Genomic DNA, 21,129 nt, shown 5'->3' with positions numbered 1-21,129 from the left:
GATTTATTGTTTATCACGACAGGCCTAGTTGTCACCGATGGTAGAGACGACAGTGTCTTCGTCCATGTCTCCGTGTCTTTGTCATTTCATGACATGTGGATGAACTTTAATGCAACTCTTTATGTAGATCTACAACTGATTAACTCTTGGGATCATCCTGATTCAAGATGGCCACCACAGCTAAGCAAACACTTCGCTGTAACTCAACCATTCTGACACTAAGCTAAAGTTTGGTAGTGGCTTATAGTCATCCCCAACACGTACCCCGAGCACCAACTGTGCAAGGTCTGGTTTTAAAACATTAACAATATCTGCTGAAGTCAACAGAGTCTGTTAGCAAAATAACACGAACCAATAAATGGAGTCGATCCAAGATGGCCACCGCTCAGTTTTACAAGGTTTGACCAAACGGTTGTAGCTCACACCCTTCTGGTCTAAGACGATGGTGACAGGTGTGAAGAGTGAATGTTTGTAGTTTGTTTAGATGTTTTTCTGGACTGGAACTGATCAAAGGCAGCGAGTAAACCTTAATGTTTTTGGTGCGCAGTTACACGGTGGATAAGGAGAGTTTCATGTTTCGTTTGTTCGTGGCGGTGCGCCAGGCACAACGGCGGAGCCGAGGGGTGGCCAGTGGTGGCCTTCATGAGTCAACTTCCACAATCCCACCGGCCACCCCAATCATTTGAGGAAACTATAGAAATACACAATTGTAGCCGATTTACACACGTAGTGGAGGCGGTGTTTCCAACTCATCTTCACGCCGCGATGGATTAATCTTTTATTAAATCGTTTCTAAAAAGTCGTTCGCTTTACGACGCAAGAACAGACTTGACGTAGCGTCTGAATCTGACCTTTGACACGCTGAAACTGTTTCACGTGTTTTTGTTCCGTTTCATCGGTTGAGACAGAGGAGTACGTGTGTACAAGTACTCGGCCCCTGACCTCGGCTGAGCGAGGACTCCCTGTTTGTTCGGTCCCTCAGCTCTGCGCTCATATAATCACCACCTCTGCGTCGGACACCGAGGGAGGCTTCATTAGTCGCCGCTCAGAACATTGATTTCTCCCCCCGCGCTGCTGAAAGCCTCTCAACGCTGCGTCCGTCCTCCAGTGTCTCCCCGCGGACCGAAGCCTGTAACACGTGACCCCGGCTCCGTCCTGAATTATTCAGCAGCTCGTCTCAAACGTTTCACGTCCCCGTGTGGACTCCCCCTAAACAGATAAAAATAAAACCGCCTGTCGTATGAGAGGAAATTCAGAGGCGCACATTAGGATAAACAGAACTGTGCAAAAGTCTTAAACTGGCCCTCTGTCCTCGTTAAATGGCAAAAAGAGCCTTAAAGATGCTCTTCAGCTTCTGAAGGATTTTTAGTCCAGTTCTATTATCGCGCTATGACAAATACATTGTTGCTCGTTTTTGTGTTTGTCTACGTTAACAACAATTATCTGAACTGTCCCTTTACCCCGTGCGTGGTTTTGTTGTCTTCCTGTTCGACACGTCTGCAGCTTCATTTTCCTGCACTGGACTCACCGTCGGTCAACACTTAGTTAAAACTGGATGTTTTTACAGACGCATCTAAAAAGTATCTCCGTGTCTGAAGAAGTGACCGGAACAACCTGAACCTGAACGCTGCAGCAAACGGCTGACTGGTAAATAAATAAACAGAGTTGAAGGTTTGATTCCCTGCACGTGACTGCGTCGATTCTAAAGATGAAATCTGAATTTCCAAAATGACTCCAGCGCGTTTTCAGTCCCGAGCGAACAAACCGAATGATTCTCTTCAGTGGTTTGGAATAAAATAATAAAAAAAACAACAGCGTCTTTTTAAAATGTATTTAATTACAAAAAGATTTATAGAAGAGCAGAAAAAATAAGAAGCTGAAACATCTCGTCAGATCCCGACAGTCGTACATCAGCAGGAAACAACTCTGCCACGATGGCTGGTGAACTTTAATTGACCGTAAATCTTTTAAATTCAGTTTCAGATGTTTTTAAATCGAGCAAAAAAACAACAGATCATTTTAAATATTTCTACAAGCTTCATTCCTTCAAGCAGAGATCAAACCTGAATAATGACGACTTGTGATGCTGAGTGAAACGTAAACAGAAGCGTTTGACACCAGAACGAGTCCTTTGTGTTTTTGTTTCAAACATTTATCTGGAAGAAAAGTTTCTGTTTCTTGAGCAAAGTGCAGCCTCGGCCCACTCGTCCTCTCCTTCAGGTGGATGGTGTGTGTGTGTGTGCGTGTGTGTGTGTGTGTGTGTGTGGCTCAGCTCCTGACAGCCAGCATGGAGTTGATCTCCCAGATGAGGTTGCGGAGTTGGTCCATGATCTGCTTCAGCTGCTGGTTCTTCTGCTTCAGTTTCTGCAGGAAGACAAAAAGACAAAAAGGAGAAAAATTTAAGAAACGGCCTCGTTTAGAGTAAAACTTAAACTACAGAATGTCCGAACTAAATTAATTCTCAACGACAGCCGAGCGAAACGTGTCTCTAATTGACCTTTGACCTCTCCCGTTCTGGTTGTATTATTGCATTTCACATAAATGTACACAGAGTTCTGAAAAATAGGAAAACCATAGCTAAAACTTATTATAGCTAAAAGCTACAATTAATATGTAGTTACAGAAAAATGTTGCTAAAAGCTGAAATGAGCAAAACAGTAGCAGAAGGTTACAGTTAGCTAATCTGTAGCTAACGCCTAAAATGAGCAGAATCAGCTAAAAGCAGCGTGTTGGGGTAAAAACAGAGCGATGACGTTTGATTTTTAATGTTCTGAAGGAATTTAAGAGACTTCAGTGTATTTACATGGAGGAAGCTGCCAACTGAGGGAAAAAAAAAACATCTAGGTTTGGAGGTTAGTGCACGACTGAGAACAAACGGAGCCGCTCCAGAGCTGCAGGATCTATATTCAGATTAAATCCCGCTCGCTCTGTAACACTCCTTTAGCCGTGACTAATTAGCAGCCGTTTCTGCGGCGCAGAGCTCCTTGAGCGATCGATTTCACACCGCTCCCTTAATATCAGCTGTTTAGCTGATTGTCCTTGAAGACATGTCCAGAGTGAGGCGTCTGGAAACCTTCCAGTCAGTTTTCTCGGGCCAGTTTAAAGCTTCTCCAGCTCCCTGTGCTCTCACCGGCTGACTGGGAGTGTGTGTGTGTTTACGGGACACACCTCATTACTCCAACACGTTCGTCTTGAAGCGCCCCGGTCATTTCTCTCAGCATTAATGAGACGAAACCGCTTTGTTGTTGTTGTTACACTCGAACTGTTTGTAAACAACAACATCTTTTTAATTGTAACAAGAAATCGCCCGTCACCTTTGACCCCCAGGTTTACGGTAGATCGTTCCTTTCTGTCAGGACTTGATGTTTGGACCTGGACTCGTGGCTCTGTGCCGATGACTCTCAGCTACTACCACACCAAAGTTTAGCTCCATGAGGGTAAAACTGAGTTATGGCCAGTTCTGTGTAATCAACTGTGGCAGCCATCTTTAATTGGGTTGATGTTCATCCAGTCATTTCTTTGGGAAAGGTTCGTTTAGACCCGACCAGTGGCTCCAGATATTTTGCTAACAGACAAAAAGAGTACTACGGTTTTAGGCAAATATCTTTTGTAGTGCCCAAAGTATTTTTTGTGAGGGACTGTCAGCTACTACCACACCAAATATTAGCTCCATGTTGGTAAAATTGAATTATAACTAAGCGGACTTGGCTGGGGCGGCCATTTTGAATTGAACTGGAGCCACAAGTTAATTAATTCCTGAAGGTGTCATTAAGATCCACTTAGTGGTTTAGGAGATATTTTGCTAACAGACAAACGTTATTGCTGTGATTCCCTCAATCCTTTTCTGTAAAACAGAGACTGCTTCATCGCTTCACGTTTAAAACCTGTGAATAAACGAATCCAAACATGGAACAGTGAATCCTCCTCAGCAGGTTTTTAATAAAAAGCCTTTTGATGTAAAACAAACTATTCATGAAACTGTTTCCATTCATCACCTCTAATTAAAAATAACGCTTTTAAAAAATGCGTTTGGAGAAGAATCGAGTCGTTCAGTGAGTTCTTCCAGCGATGATGTTTCGCCGCCGTCTCCGTGTGCGGCGGTCCAACTCCGACATGCAGGGCGGTCGGTCAACAAGGCGTGAAGCGGGATCAGAGCTGGACGCCGGCGCCAGGTGAGGACGTCCTGCAGGATCAGACTGGGTGACCGACCCATGGATTCATGTTGGACGGCTGCGTTGAAGCCAACGTGTGTTTTTGTGCTTCTTATTTCATGTTTTCATGTAAACGTAACGTTAGTACTGTGCAAAAATCTTAATCCGCCCCTCGTTATCACCAAATGCTAAAAATGTCTCAAAGTGTTGATTTTACAGATCGTGAGCTTCGAGCACAAACCGACTGCTCAACATCCGTTTCCAAAATGGAGCCACGAATGTTACGTTAGCGAAATATCTTGTAAACCACCGTACGGGCTTTAATGAAACTCGTAGCACTCATCGGCTGAAGACGTTTTTTTACTGAGGTCAACCCGAGACAAGTGACCCCCCCTCAGATAATCGAACACAACTTGGCCAATTGAAAGAGTAAGAAGGTGATCGATCAGGATCTCGTGTGAAACAAGTGTCACGGTGGTCAGTGGTTTCACTGCATCTGATCTCAGATCAGTGTTTGATCACAGCAGCTTGGTTCTGTTCGCAGGTCGTTTTACAACAAAACACAAACTTACAACTGTGGAACCAAGTTACAAACAAACAACACGTCCTGGACAGGAACCTGTTCAGAGCGAATGAAAAGGATTTCTACAGAAACGTGTGCATGAAGAAGAAAAGCAGGTCGTGGATAAAACTCTTTCAGACAGAGAGGCTGAGACAAATCCTGGATTACTTCACACCTGCTGACCCCACAAAACCTAAATCCTGGGGGCACCAGGTAGCTCGACACGTGGAGCGAGCTCTGCGTGTTCAGAAACTAAAGACCTGGATGCTGCCGGTGGTTTGAGTCCCAGCTGCAGCTCTGCTGTGAACCTCAACCCCCCAGTGACTGTTTTTATTAACTCTTTACTTCAGTTGTAAGAAATGGCAACAATTTTATAGATATTTAACTAATATGTGGTGTGGTAGTAGCTGACCGTAGTCCTCAGCAGATACTCCAAGTGCTAAAATTATTCTTTAAAATTCAAGATGGCGGACAAAGCTCTGCAAACAGAAACAGCGTTCCCTCACTCTGTTCTGCAGCTGTTGAGCTAAGATTTGGTGAAGAATAAAATCTGGAACACTGAGCGCTAACGGCATCAACGTCTCTTCAGGAACTTTTCTGGTTACGCTTTTATTCAGACGTAAAACTGGAACGTCCAAACGAAATCATCAAAGTTCATCCAGGTGGAAAATCCATCAAAGTTCAGTCAGGTCGTCTGGACGGTTCCTTTTTTTGTTGAGACGTTTTGTCCTTCGTCAATCTGAGGAGCCACAAGCAGCACACTCATATAGTGCACCGGATGAAACTGGATGAAGGACGAAACGTCTCAACAACAAAAAGCATCCAGATGACCTATGTTAGATTTTCTACCTGGATTATTGAGCATGGACTTTTGATGTTTTGAATCATTTTCACTATGGCTGCCTCAGATGACTCGACAGGGGAGAGGGCGGGCCCCAGAAACCATCTCATCACCATCAAACTGGCTGGTCCACTATGTGAGTGTGCTGCTTGTGGGACTGAGTTTGTTGTGGCTCCTTGGACTGATGAAGTCCTTTGGATGAAACATCTCAAAACAAAAAAAAAGCCATCCAGATAACCAAATGAAAGTTTTGTCTCATCTAATCTGAGCTTTAAGTTTCTGAAAACCGAACGAACATCAACGAAGCATCTTTTTGTCAACGAAGGAAAACGATGAGTTGTAACAAGTTTTTTTACGCAGCTACAACAGAGGAAGCCGTTTTATCAAAGGCGAGCGTCCGTTTTAGAAAAACCCTTTCAGCTTCAGAAACAGCAGATTCTGTTAGCTGGAGCCTTTTTAGTAAAAGAAAATAAAGCAAGCGGGGTCGTTAATCTGACATAGTTTTGTTCCATCTCTGCATCTCTCGTCTGTGATTTCTCTTGATTTTTTTCCCAGCTCCTCCAAAAACCAGATCAAAGAGGCCATTCTCAACAGAAGAGTAGAAAAAAAAAAGATGAATTTTTCATTGAAAGCCCCACATTAAGATTCAGCTTTGCCGCGAGAGAAGCTCTAACAACTGTATCGGTGCGTGTTGTGTCAAATGGATTTGGGCTCGGGCCACACAAACGCTCTCTCCGAGCTGAACTCAGACACAAAAACATTCACACGATCTCATCGTTGTACCCACTGACATGACATCAAACTCTGTAAACAATAACGGTGGTCTCCGATATGAATTTGGTTGAAATATTGCCACGTTAAGTTTTCATTCTTTAACCAAAAGACAAATCGAGCTGATCTTGTTACAACGTATGAAGACGACTTGTTCATCTTCTAAGTCATTTAGTTCGTTTCATCCTGGAGAAAAAACACAACCACCACTCTCTCCGAGCACGAGGAGGTTTGAGATAACAGAGAGCAAGAACGACTTCAATTAAACATACAGAGAAACACGCAGGGAAGAGGAGGAAGAAATGCCTTCACTCAGGATTTTTCTGCTAATCCGTCCTGTCGCTGAAAACTCAAATCGCTGCTTTGACTCCGACGGATCCGGCTCAGAATTACAAGTGTAAGTGTCTGAGAGAGGAGAAGGGATTAGAGGAGAGAAGAAAAGAACAAGAGATACACACAGGAGGTGATGTAGCCTCAAAATGTAGCAATATCCAACAGATATTAGAAAAAAATAAAAATTAAAAATAAATTAATAATATATATATATATATATATAAAAATGACTATATATATATATAAATGACTATACGTAAACGAAACAAGTCCCTGAACATTTAATCAATAGTTTTCAGGTATTAGCATAGAGAAAAATGAAAGAAAAAAAACACACAAAAGAAATGGACAAAGGACAGAAAATATAGATACTGGATACAAAGAAGAAAAATCTGATGCAGAAATGGAGTTCTAAATTAAACGAGACAAAGACAGTTTTTCTTGTGTTACTGAAGCTCAGTGGAAAATGAGATCACAGTGACATCATCATTTAGACACAAGTGAAGTTAAACAAAAACCGTCGGCAGGTTACAGACGAGCGTTTTCTTCAAACACAAACTGGCAACGATCCTCTGAGGACAAACAACGATGCGGCGCTCAAGGCCTGCAATTTATCCTCCATCTGACACTACGAGCGCTCCGCCCTGAGCCTGCGCTGCAGAACCCGGACCCGCTCCACAGATGGCGAGCTTGGCAGAACCAAAGCAGAGCGTCTCGTGTGTCCGCAGCCATCCTTTCCTCCTCTTTAGAAAACTGAAATGAGCTGAATAAAAAACAGGCAGAACGCTCTGAAAACAGATGCTTTAAATTAAAAAAGTTGAAATGAAAGCTCGTATTCGTTTTTTAAATAAAGTTCTGCAGCTCGTCTGGTCACGCATGAATCTGCGCTCGCAGCTGATGCTCGGCTTTACTTGAACCCTCCACATGTTGACGCCAACGTCTTCCTCAAAGGGTTTGCAGAACCAAAATAAAACTCCAGACTGCCTTGAAACCACAATCCATCATCATCTGAAGAGTTGGGTCTGGAGGGGGCAGCAGCTTCAGCAAGGAGGTCCAGACTTCTCCCAGACCAGCTGAGGGACAGTGTCTTCAGCATGTCCTGGGTCTCCTCTGAGCTGGACATGTCCAGAAAACCTCCCAAGGGAGAGGTCCAGGGAGCATCCTTACCAGATATCTGAACCACCTCAACTAGCTCCTCTTGATGAGGAGGAGCAGCTGCTCTACTCCGAGTCTCTCCCAGATGGCTGAACTTCTCTCCCTCTCTCTAAGGGACAGTCGAGCTGCTCTGCAGAGAAAACTCTTCAACAGCTTGTATCCACGATCTCGTTCTGTCACTACCCAGAGTTTATAACCAGACGTGAAGGTAGGAACAAAGACTGACCAGTAAACAGAACTCCATCTCGAAGCTCAGCTCCCTCTTCACTGCATCGGACCGGCACAGAGTACACAACACTACAGGAGCTGCACCGATCCGTCTGTTGATCTCCCGCTCCATTGTGCCCTCACTCGAGAACAAACCACTTGAACTCTTCCACCTGAGGCAGAACCTCACTCCCAGCAAGCCACAAGTAAAATGTCATAACACTTTGTGGTTTATAATAAATTAAAACTTCAAAATCAGCCTTCCTTAAATAAAAAGGTGATTAATTTTCCCTCGCAACAAACAAGTAAGCCACTAAATTATGCAAAAAAAAAAATGGAGACTGTCCGCATGGAAATGTAAGTCCTTATTAGGAAGAAGAATTAGGACAACACAAACTCCCGGGGTTTGCATTTTTAACATCCAAATCTAGATGCTGTCAAATCCCAAACTTATTAATCGCTACAATTTCTGCCCATGAAGTCGTTAAGTTGACGGGGACAAAATCTTTAAATATTCATTCTGGCATCTTACGTTTTAAAATGCATCACCTCCCTTGGAAAGACGCCTAAAATAATCAATCACTGCAAACATTCAGGAGGGTTCAGCTACACAAGCGCCGCTTTCACGACCGGACTTAACAAAAATGAGCTTTCAAATGATGTGGAGAGGAATAGAAAAAATAAAAATAGAAAATCAATAAGCTCTCATCACTTCAGTAATATCATTAAATCAGCGCCTAAAAGAGGCTGAGCCATAAAACGTTATTTTTCTCCTGAGGTCCAACCCTGACTCTGCACTGTTCATGGGACCAGACGAAGAATAATTTACCAAAAGGTGCAGTTAGAAGTTTAAAATACTATTAATCCTCAAAAGTGTATGTTTGTTTTAAGGCTCAAAGACAGAAGAGCTTGAATTATAAATGTTTCTGTTCAGTGCCCTGAGAGGACTCCTGTTGTGACATGGCACTATATAAATAAAATGAATTAAATTACACATTTAAGACTAAGCACAGTCTGGATTAAAGTTTTGATGCCCCAAAAAATAATAAAATGTGTATGACTAATTTTTGTGGACAAAAATAGGTGAGCGTTTGTAAACAACATATATAATCCACATGAAGTAGGCTGGTTATTTTATTGTAATGCAAAAACAACTAACTCAAAGAACACGGACTAATTATAATAATTGTTATTATTCTGTACCACTTTACAATAAGGCTCCCCTTATAGATCGCTATCGTTTATATATACTATATGAAAAATTCTGGTTTACAAATGCTTAGAGTTTACAAGGTAACAATAATCATAAACAATAAATCAATCGCATGATGAATGAAAATTATCGGCCTCGTCGTTTCTTCGCGTCTCTCTCTTTTGAAGACACTGGATGACAAAAGGCTCAACTCTGATGCTCTTCACTGACCCCTCCCTTTCGCTTTAAAATCCATTTTAACCGTCCAAAATCGCGTTTTTCCAATTGTTAAAAGCAGCTAAGCTACGAGCTAAGCTAACAGCTAACCTCGGGGAAAAAAACCTCCGTCTTGTCGAAGCTCTAAAATTCACAGTTGAAACACGAGCCTTCGTGTAAAAAGTTGTTTTTCTCTGCAAAAAGAAGCTGAGAACTTGTTTACCGTTTTTTAAATTTTTTATTAAAAGCTTTGTGTGAAAAATGCTATGCTAAAGAGCTCAAACCACACAGAGCATCCGCCATTTTGAGAACCGAAGAGACAGCCCATGTCATGTCAAGGGGCCTCCCTCCCCTTTTTCTTAAAGAGTCACGCTGCTCGCTCCCTCACTATCCATCCTTCGGATCAAACAGTCTTATACTGCCATCCAGTGGTCGAAAAGAGGTTCTACACCCAAAACAAATTCTTCTTAAATTTGACAATAATTACCAATTATTGTCAAATTTCAAACAATATCATTTATTGCAATAAGTTCTGAGACCATTAATCTGCTCGCAAAATTTATTATCGTGACAGACCTAATGTTTACTATAGTAACTCTAGATGAAATATATAGGTGACAGATTTAGTTCACTATTTGGCAAGAAATTGGTCAGTTTAGTCTCCGTCACCCTTAATTAATGCATAATAAGCAGTTATTAATGATTTATAAAGTGTTTGTAGAGGAATTAATAATGTATCAATAAACTATTTATTAGCCATCTATAAGGGGAGCATTATTGTAAAGTGATACCATGATTTCTTTTGTTTCACCCATGAACATTTCATCTAGGGTGCTTTTAAAAAAGTGTCTGTGTACAGGTTTGAGCGGAATTATTTCTCCTTTTAGATAAAATATATATATATATTAGTCGCCGTTTTTTTTTTCAATGTTCTGTACTTTTTAAACAACTAGAAATGTGGAATGACAATTTTAGCTTAGTGCACTGTCCACCTTTGCACATGGGTTTTATGTTTTGGCTTTACTTAAAGAAAAGTTTGGTGAAAAATAACATTGGAACTCTTTTAAAAGGGAAACGTGGGTCTACAGAAAGTGTTTTATACACTTGTAAAATGGTTGAAAATTGTGACCCATCCCTAAAGAGTTCACGTATTTTCAGTGAAAAGGTGTAAAAAGGTGCATCTTTGATCATCGTATACAATAAGTAGATATTTATTAAATTTCAACGCGTTTGTTTTACAAAAGATAGAAATAATTTTTGTATCACTGATGTGTTTTACTTGGGAATGCTTTAAAAGATTTAAACAAAATTTTATAGAAACGTTTTGTTGCAGATGGTCGACGTTGTTTTCAGTACAGTTTTCTCGTCGCACTGAAACCAGACAGCTGATAAAGTAGAAAACTGATGCTTTTAAATGCAGACAAGCTCCAAGTTGTCTTTGGGTTTGCGATATTTGTTGTTTTACTGACGTCACCGATTCTGTTCATAACTTTTATGGACAGAATTTCTCGGTGCCGCCAGGGGACGGAGGGTTTCCGGTTCGGTGGCCTCAGGATTCCATCTCTGCTCTTTGCAGACGATGTGGTCCTGTTGGCGTCATCGTGCCGTGATCTTCAGCTCTCACTGGAGCAGTTCGCAGCCATGGTCCTCAACCGGAAAAGGGTGGATTGCTCTCTTCAGGTCGAGGGTGAGGTTCAAGTGAAGGAGTCCAAGTATCTCAGGGTTTTGTTTATGAGTGAGGGAAGAATGGAGCGTGAGATTGACAGATGAATGCAGTATTGCGGACTCGGTGCCGGTCCGTTGGGGTGAAGAGGGAGCTGAGTTGTAAGGCAAAGCTCTCAGTTTATCGGTCGATCTACGTTCCTACCCTCACCTACGGTCATGAGCTCTGGTAAGGATGCTCCCTGCACGCCTCCCTAGGGAGGTGCTTGGGCTTTTCCGACTGGGAGGAGACCTCGTGGATGACCCAGAACACGATGGAGACTATGTCTCTCAGCTGGTCTGGGAACGCCTTGGAATCCTCCCAGAAGAGCTGGAAGAGGTGGCTGTGGAAAGAGATGTCTGAGCCTCCCTGCTCAAGCTGCTGCCCCTGTGACCCGACTCACTCACGACCGCTCCAAGCTTTCAATACATTATCTAAAAATACAGTTTTGTACACAACGATTCTGACGTGTCTTAAAAAGCACAAGTGAGGGAGGAATAAGCTGCTTACAGCTCTCTGCCTCATCTGGGGAGCCCGTGATGCTAAATTGGTCAAAGTGTACCATCTGACGGTATATCCACAGGGAACCGGGCCAAGAAGCTTTAATTTGCCTGACAACAGTTTTTAAAAATTCACAAAAAAAAAAGCCTTAATTGACTTTGTAAACTTTATGGCGTTTACTCAGGAGGAGGGTTTAAGAGACAGATTGTTCTGCGTTTGGCATCGACGTTCCCAGGAGAATGAAGTCTTTAAAGGGCTTCTGAAGGCAGATAAAAGCTCTCTCTGCCTGCAGTGGCAGAAATACAATCATGCTGTCATCCCTGCATGCACCTACCAACAGGGTCTTTCAATACGTCTTCAGCATTGAGGGGGAAAGCTTGCAGCGTCAGCCGACTGTTGCAGAATGGCTGCCATCGATTTAGCATCCGAGGCGCGTCACCCTCTCACTCCCAACTAAGCACTCGCGTCTTTGCCAGGTAGCCCTATTGATTGGGCCTTCCTCTGCAATTTGGTTCTCTATGATAATAATTGAGGGTCAAAAATGTAAGCGCATGATCGCTTTAAAAGCAGTCAGTGTAGCTGTGCATCGTTAGCAGAATCAAGTGAGGATGAATGAAAACTTTTGTTGCGAACACAAACCTACACAGTCGGTTTTATTTGTATTATTTTAGCTAGTTAGTTCTTAACAGAGCTCATGCAGAGATGGTTCAGATGACAATTTTTCCGGTTTCAGATACAGGCTGCACAAGAAAGATCCGTCTACGGCCCAGAAGAGCCCTGATATATGGTCACACCTCTCAGAGCCAACAACTGAGAAACCTGCAAGGTCAGCAAAGTGTGTTGAAGTGAAAATGTTCATAAAAATCAATACTGATTCATACATTTGTCACTTTTCACTTTATGATTTTTATACACATCAAAAAGAGACATTTTGTGCAATTACCGTATTTTCTGGACTATAAGATGCACCTTTTTGCATAAATTTGCAAGTCTTGCAACTTATACAACGAAGCGACTAATATACGTTTTCCCCCATATTTATAACCCAATTTTTGGCTGAGAACTGACGATTTCATTCATTCTGACATGGAAAATGTTGAACACTACCATTTTCAGCCACTAGAGGGCCCTCGACTCATATGGCAAGCCAAGTGTCTCATTAATGAGACGCTTGACTTGCCATACCAAGCCACCTTCATCTTGCTCCGGAACTCATGGAGCAAACGTCAAATCAGCTGCATTTCGCTGCGCCGCCCAGGTGAAATGCAGCTTTTGTTCCGGGCCATTTCTATACTTTGCTGTATAACCGCTTGTTAACAGGCGTACAATGTGACGTGCAGTACTCCTCTTATGTTTGAATATTTCATAGGTCATGGTTAAAAAAAATTAAAAATTCATATAAAACTGATCGACTTCTGAACTGAAAATTAGTAAAAGGCAGCCGTGGTTCAAAGAAAGCTTGAAAACCCTCCAGATGTTTAAACAATACTAATAAATAGTTCACAATACCTTAAAATATTAGACAAACTCTGGCTCCTTGGATGCAAAGTATAAAGAAACGAGAATGACTTGAGACTTTTGCACAGCGATGTTTACTTAAAATGCAAACCGTATTTTTTATTTATGTTCAAATAAGCTGAAAACATCAGTAAGATTTGATGCAGCCATCTTTTTTTATCCGTATTTCTTAGGTGCATCTATATTTTGCTGCTTCTGTGCATGTTAAGTGCACGTGAGCTTGTGTGAAGATGAAGATCTTAGAGCTGCCATTTGCACGGTGATACCCGACCATCCTGAGCTCCGACAGGCAGGGCGTCTTTCTTTCATCTCCATCAGGAGCTGAAATCATCCAAAGGCGTGCAGAACATCTCCTCCTCTCACAGAGTAAACATCAAACTCTAAGGGTTTTTAATCAGGCAGTGGAGGGCGCCTATCAGGTTAAAAAAAGCTTTGATTTAAATGTTCTTAAACAGTTCTTCAAAACCTCAAAAGCATCTTGCGACTCAGTCGTGTGTTTAATTGGTAGAATCACTCAAATACGCTTCAGCTCTCAGGTGGCACGTCTCGACAAGTAGAGTAGGATCTAATTACCGCCATCGTTTTAGGAGCGGCGGCAGCATTAAAAAGGACAGGGTGCAGGTTTCAGGAAAAATAATTTCAATGTAAAGCTTCCAGTCCAACTGAAGATGTTTTACTGGGAGAAGAAGAGCCGAGACTGAGGAGAGTCGGCCTCATCGACACTGCAGCCGAAGACAGACTGAATAGTTTCGGTGCTCGTGGGAGCAGCTTTGACGACAGAGTTTGAAGCAAAACAAAAACCAGGATGATTTCAGGAGATGAAACACGTCGCCGGGCAGACGAGACACTCACCCTCAATCAGCACCCGATTTAAACAACAATATTTTAACCTAAAATAAATGTTATTCTACACAACAGCTGACAAACAACAACTAATATGGAGGAATTTAAATAATTTCTAATTTGAATTTTAATTGTGTGAATGTTCATGAAGCATTCAGTCTATCGTGATCGATTGTTCTTCCGTTCATTTTCCTGCATCTTTCTTGTTCCGTAATTTTTGTGCTATTTCAACAAATCATATCAAAACGTTCAGCTCTTTCAAGACAATCCTGCTGTGACTTTTGGTATTGCTGCAACTTTAGCTTTTTGAAATATTTAGCCTTTTCTGCCACTTTCTTTTTCCTCAGAAGAAATGAATTGAGCTCATTTTACATCCTTCACATCTTGAGATCTGTTTACAACCATTTACTGCTCTTTCACAATTTGTTCTGCTTCAGCTTCTTTGTACAAATTTAAACTTTTTTCAGCTACTTTCAGCTGTTTTTTTCAGCTGTTTTGTGCTCCTTTCAGATTCTTTTTGTTAACTACAACATTTATGTGCATCTTCTAACTTCTTTCTGCTAATTTCAGCTTGTTATGCTCCTTTCAGCTTTTTCTACTATATCAGCTACTATTTAGCTTTTCATGCTAATTTTGGCTTTTTCAGCTAATTCCACGTTTTGCACTCATTTCAACTTTATTCAGCAAAAATGTGCTCTCCACTTCCTTCTGGTAAGCTAAGTTCTTTCTGATTTTTTATCTGCTTTTCAGATTTTTTTTGCTGTTGTTGCCAATTTCAGCTTTTTCCGTTAACTTCCACCTTTTTGTGCTAATTTCTGCTTCTTTCAGCGTAATTGGGCAAACGTGTTCTTTCTGCTTTCTTCTGTGAATTTAAGCTCGTTCTACATTTGCAGCTAGCTTTTTGCTAATTTCAGCTTTTTTAGCCAATTTCCTCATTTTTGTGCTCATTTCTGCCAATTTATACCTTTCAGCAAAAATGTGTTCAGCTGTTTTCTGCTAATTAAGGCTTGTTCTTTCATTTTAGCTACAATTCAGCATGTTTTTTTTAGCTAAATTCAGCTGTTTTTCAGCAAATTATTCAGCAATAAGCATTCACACTGCATTTTTGCAGGAAATGCAATTTCTCTAGTTAATTTAAACTTTGAGAAATGTAAGAATTTGTCTTTAAGTCAGCACTTTTGGTCGTTCTTTCTGTAAGCTGTAAACAAATCCAACATCCAGATTACGCTGCGGCTGCACAGATTCATTAGGACAATCAAAGCTTGAGGAGTAGGCAAAACAATCTGAATTTATGGTCTTTAAAAACATCTAGTCATGTAGAATTTGATTATGAAAACTTCAGCGTTTTAGGGTCTGTTTACAATTGATTCATTTTTACAGACCTTAAAAAGTACAAAGTTTCTGATTTCCAGCACCTGAATGTTACCTGCGCAGATCACAAGGAAAAAATAACCTGAACAAAACAATGTTTTCTTGAACAAAATAGCTTAAAAAACTTCTTCAACCTGTAATTGCTTACAAAGTAACACAAAGCAGGAATAACTGGAACTGAACTTGACATTAAATGCAATAAAATGTTAGAAAATGAGTTAAATTATTCTCAAAAAGACTTTTTGGGGGGATTACTTGCAAGAATTGTGGGCTACGGTGCCTCTCTGACCCCAACAAAACAATTAAAAAGCTTCTGCCATACAAAGAGCCCCTAATGGGCCACATATGTGTTGCTAATAAGACAGAAGTATGAGCACCTGCTGTGAGCAGCCTACTAATTCTGGACCCTGATAACAGCGGAGAAGGACGGGGAGGGAAAAGGAACGAAAGATGAGCAGAGAGGTAAAAGAGGCAAAGAACAAGGAAAGAGGAGACGAAACCGAGGACTCTGAGTGAAAAAAGAAATTAAAGAGAGCAGCCGAGTGTCATGGCTCGCTCCTCGTCTTATTACAGCTAGGTTACGTTTGTTTATCATCGAGCCTCAGCAGACTCCACGTAGCTTTTCAGATAAAACCAACCGCCGGTACGGCTGAAAATCATCATATGCGCCGAGGCAGCAGCAGCTCGCTCGAGTCTAAAGCGGAGAGGAGAGCGAAGCCAGACAGTCGAGGGCTGCTCCGTTTGAAATTATAAACAACCTCTTGCTTTCAATTTCTCCTTTTCTCGTTTGAATAAAGAGGACGGGAACGGTAATTAACAAGGTATTAAAAAAGGCGAGGCAGTGAGGGGAGGTGGGGGGGTGAGGAGGGGGGGCAGGGGCCGCAGCAGAGCAGAAGAGATAGTAACTAAAAGAGGAAAGAGAGGAGCTGTGGAGAATTAATAACAGGCGAGATCTCTCCAAGGCCTCCTTAATGGGTTGTGACAGGAATTTATTCACACTTAGGCTGGTATTAAATCAAACGCGAGGCGAGTGGCAGTGGCAGGCAGCAGCACAGGGGTGGGGCAGGGGAGGCAGGTGAAAGAGCACAGGTCTGGCATTACAGCCCCCCTGCAGGGTGGAGGAGCAGGGAGGGGGGTCATCTCCAAGGCCTGAGGGACAGATAGAAGGATGGAGAGACGAAGCCCAGAAAGGATGTACCAAATGATGAGTGATGCGCCGGTGACAAGACAGCCTGTCCCACGCCCCAGATGGAATGATTATCAAGCAGTCCAGAGAGCCACTATGAATCATTCTTCCTCCATTCTGCAAAACGCACCATCAGTCAGCCAGACGGAGAGCAGGCCAGCCGATCAGTCAGTCAAGCAGGCAGAAAGGAGGCCGAGTCCCTCCGACTCGGACAGCACATGCTACACACAGCTGACAAAAACTGGAGCTACTCAAAACACGAAGCTCAACCCAAATTAGCACTCAGCGGGGAAAAGAAACGGATGGCTAATTCGTTTGTCCGCGCTCGTTGTTTTCCTTCGCTATTTGACGCGTGAGCAGTAATGTAGGGCTGTGGTTGTTGCTCGCTCGGGTGCCCGAGAATTTCTCTTTGTTTGTTTAGTTGGAGCAGAGCGACGTGGAGGACTGAATTTATATGCACGCTCACATTCTTTGACACCAGAGGTCTGCGGAGCAGAGACGGAGCAATTGCAACACATTGAGCACAGATGGATTATGGGTAATGAATCCAAAGCGTTCATGTAAACACGGCTGACTTGCACACATGCTAAAAGAAACTTTACTTTTGCATGAATTGCAACAAATAATATAAATTGTTTTAAAAAAAGATAGCCGATCTGTCTACTTTCATGTCAGACTTTTTAACCTTCTACAGTTAATAAATTAAAAATGGCAGTTATAGTCATTCTGGACAAACAATATGTGCAGTCTCGTGTAAGATTTCACTCATGAGCCATTAGAAGTTGGACTATGTGTTTTGAATGACGACGCCTGTCGCGATAAACAATAAATCAATTAATCGAATGATAAATGAAAATCATCTACCTCATTTTCATTTACCAGCTTTATCGTTTCTTCGTGTCTCTCTCTTTCTACTGAACACTGGATGACAAAAAGCTCAACTCCGGTGTTCTTTACTGACCACTCCCTTCATCTTTTCTCTTTAAAATCTGTTTTAAACGTCCAAAATCGCGTTTTTAGATCGTTAAAAGCAGCTAAGCTGAGAAGCTAAGTTACAAGCTAAGCTAACAGGCCGACCTCTGGGACAAATCCTCTGTCTTGACAAAGCTCCAAAATTCACGGTTGAAACTCGTGCCTTCGTATAAAAAGTTGTTTTTCTCTGCAAAAATAAACTGAGAACTTGTTTACTGGTTGTTTTTTTTTTTTTAATTAAAAGCTTTGTGTGAAAAATGCTGTGCTTAAGAGCTCAAACCACACCGAGCAGCTGTCATTTTGAGAACCAAAGAAAAGGAAAGACAGCCCATGTCACGTCAAGGGGCCTCCCTCCCATTTTTCTAAAAGAGACACGCTGCTCGCTCCCTCACTATCATCCTTCGGTTCAAACAGTCTTATACTGCCATCCAGTGGTCAAAAAAATTTACTACACACAAAACAAATGAACTAACATTTCTTCTTAAATTTGACAATAACTATTAATTATTGTCAAATTTCAAATAGTATCGTTTATCGCAATAATTTCTGAGACAATTAATCGCCCAGCAAAATTTGTTATCGTGACAGGCCTAGTGGGAAGTCATGCTTAGTGTTAATGTTGTGGACGGCTATCAGCTACAACCACAGCAGATTTTAGCTCAATATATATAAAATTGATTGAGTTACAGCCATTTATGCGTTTGCTAACAATTAGCTGTGGCAGCCATTTTGATTTGGGTTGGCTCTAAAAATGAATCAGTTGTAGACACCACCTTGGGACTGTGTTTTAGAGAGGGGATGCTGTGAGAACATGTAAACTGAGGAAAGCTGTTGTAAACAGGGATGCAAACGAACATGAACTTCATTTACATCCGTCCATTATCTCGACCCGCTTCTTCCTTTTCGGGTCGCGTGGGTCACCGGTGTCCATGTCTAGCAGTCACTGTGCGAGAGGCGGGGGATACCCTAGACAGGCCTCAAGTCCATCACAGGGACACAGAGACAAATGACCATTCACACCTACTGTAGGGACAAATTAGTTACCAATTAGCTTAACGTGCACGTTTTCTGCCTGTGGGAGGAAACCGGAGTATCCCGAGAAAACCCACGCATGCACTGAGAGAACATGCAAACTCTGCCCGGAAAGCCTTGTGGCTGGGATTTGATCCGGCAACCTTCTTGCTGAGAAGTGACAGCTCTACCAACTGAGCCACCGTGCCATCCAACTTTATTTCCTCCCTTAATAAATCATTATCTTATAAATGTCATTAGATTATGAATGTAAGTTACACTAGTGGGTATGTTTTTATTTATTTAACTTGTTTACTTAGGGGGAGTGGTGGCGCAGATGTTAGAGAAGGTGGGTCTGTGATCGGAAAATCGCTGGTTCAAGCCCCAGTACAGACAACATCAAAAAATGTGGGTGGGGTAGGTGAAGCACCCACACCTGCCCCCACACTCATTTGTCCCACTCTGGGCCCTTGAGCAAGGCCCTTAACCCCCACAATCTGCTCCTCCGGGTGTCCTAGATAGCAGCTCTCTGCTCCACACAGAGGGCTGTGGTAGCTCGGTGGTCTGTGGTTGTGTCAGGAAGAGTATCCGGCGTAAAAATAACTGCCAAGTCTTCGTGCAACTTAGTTCACTGTGGCGACCCCTAACGCAAAGAGCAGCCAAAAGAAGAAGAAAAAAAAAAAACTTGTTTACTCATTCATTCCTGGGGGAGTGCTTTAGCATCCTTAGTACCCCCCAGTTCCCACGGCCTTGACTGCAGGTTATAAATCCAAAGATTACGTTCTGAAAGTTTCATCAAAATCCATCCAATGGTTCAGGAGATATTTTGGGAGACAACAGACGCAGGAACATGGACAAAATCCTTATTGTTCGCTTTTGCTTTTGGCAATGGACGATAATGATAATAATCAGAAAACCTTAACAGCTGACAGATTGCTGTTCCCAAGTATGTGCTGCTAACTCCTGCAATCTCACCAGCTTTTACCCTCCTACGTCTCATTCTGTGTTTACAGTCTAAAAAACAGGGTAGAGAATAATAATTAGATTTTTTTTTCACACTGAATTTAGAGCACTTACTGTTGCCACAGCTGTCCCAGTTTCATCCCATCCTTCGTAACCCCAGGCCAGAAGCCCATCCTCTGAGCTGTGAGCAGGTAGGCTAAAAGATCAGCATATGGTGAAGAGGTAGTAGCAGAGGGGTGGCTAGAGGAGGGCCAGATAAATGACTACTTCATGGAAATGTCTGACTGCTTTATGAGGCATCCTGGTTGTGAGTGATAGCTTCGCTCTCGTTATCTGTCGATTGGGGTAATTGCTGTTTGTCGGAATCTGGCTGATGGATGGTGATGCAATCTGCCTGGAGTTGGGAAGGATGGCAGGGTAAGGCATCGCTCTCATCATTCTCCACAAGTGTCTTCACTAGGAAGCATGCTGCACGACAGTATCCGTTTTAATTTGGGCCTGGCTGAGTGTGTGTATTCTTGAGTGTTCATGTGCATGCATGTGACAATGTGCCTTTTTGATGACAGCATCTGCACGCAGCCAGCATCGTCTTGGGCTGCTGCAGAGTGACAATGTCTTTGCAATTGTCTGCACGCGCTGGTGTTTGTCTGTACCATAAGCAAAATTTCTCATGAATCACTGAACTGATTTTAATGAAGGTAATCAAACATATTCATCCTCTGGAGGAAAAACAGAAACTGTCCAGATGACCTGACTGAGAATTATTGGAGTTGATACCTGGATGATTGAGCATGAACTTTGTTAACCTGGTTCAAGATGGCTACCACGACAAAACAGAGGCGATCTTGGCAAACAAGAAAAATGTCTATCATTCAGATAATGAGCTCAGCGTGGTAGTAGCTGACAGTCATTCATAGGCCTGTCATGATAATAAATTTTGCTGGGCAATTAATTGTCACAGAAATTATTGCGATAAACGATAAAATTGAAATTTGACAATAATTAGTTATTGTCAAATTTAAGAAGAAATGTTGGTAAATTTTTATGTATAGTACCTTTTTTGACCACTCGATGGCGGTATAAGACTGTCTGAACCGTAGAATGGATAGTGAGGGAGCGAGCAGCGTGTCTCTAAGAAAAATGGGAGGGAGGCCCCTTGACGTGACATGGGCTGTCTCTTGTTTCTATTTTTCGGTTATCAAAATGGCAGATGCTCGTTGTGGTTTGAGCTCTTAAGCATAGCATTTTTCACACAAAGCTTTTAAAAAAAAAATCAGTAAACAAGTTCTCAGCTTTTTTTTTTTTTTTTTTTTTTGCAGAGAAAAAACTTTTTAGACAAAGGCACGAGTTTCAACCGTGAATTTTGGAGCTTCGACAAGATGGAGGTTTTTTTTCCCGGAGGTTGGCCTGTTAGCTTAGCTCGTAGCTTAGCTTCTCAGTTTAGCTGCTTTTAACAATCCAAAAACGTGATTTTGGACGATTAAAGCAGATTTTAATGAGAAAAGAGACAGGGAGGAGTCAGGGAAGAGCACTGGAGTTGAGTCTTTTGCCATCCAGTATCTTCAGTAGAGAGACACACAAAGAAATGATAAAGCCAATAAATGAAAATGAGGTCGATACTTTTCATATATCAT

The 21,129-nt window shown here is 42.1% G+C and overlaps 1 protein-coding gene across 1 annotated transcript in view; it reads right to left on the bottom strand.

Moving 5' to 3' along the window:
• Positions 1–2,037: 2,037 nt before the first annotated feature.
• Positions 2,038–21,129, bottom strand: part of med30 (mediator complex subunit 30) — a 43,046-nt gene continuing 23,954 nt past the window's right edge. Inside the window, exon 5 of the mRNA XM_037693555.1 lies at positions 2,038–2,364. Coding sequence (XP_037549483.1) covers positions 2,269–2,364 — 96 coding nt within the window. The 3' untranslated portion in view covers positions 2,038–2,268. The remainder of the gene's footprint in view (positions 2,365–21,129) is intronic.

This window comes from Nematolebias whitei, chromosome 19 (genome assembly GCF_014905685.2).
Source record: "Nematolebias whitei isolate Nwh7 chromosome 19, NemWhi1, whole genome shotgun sequence".
Classification (NCBI taxonomy): domain Eukaryota; kingdom Metazoa; phylum Chordata; class Actinopteri; order Cyprinodontiformes; family Rivulidae; genus Nematolebias; species Nematolebias whitei.
Note: the sequence above shows the minus strand (reverse complement) of the source record. Positions and strands in the feature narration are given on the sequence as shown.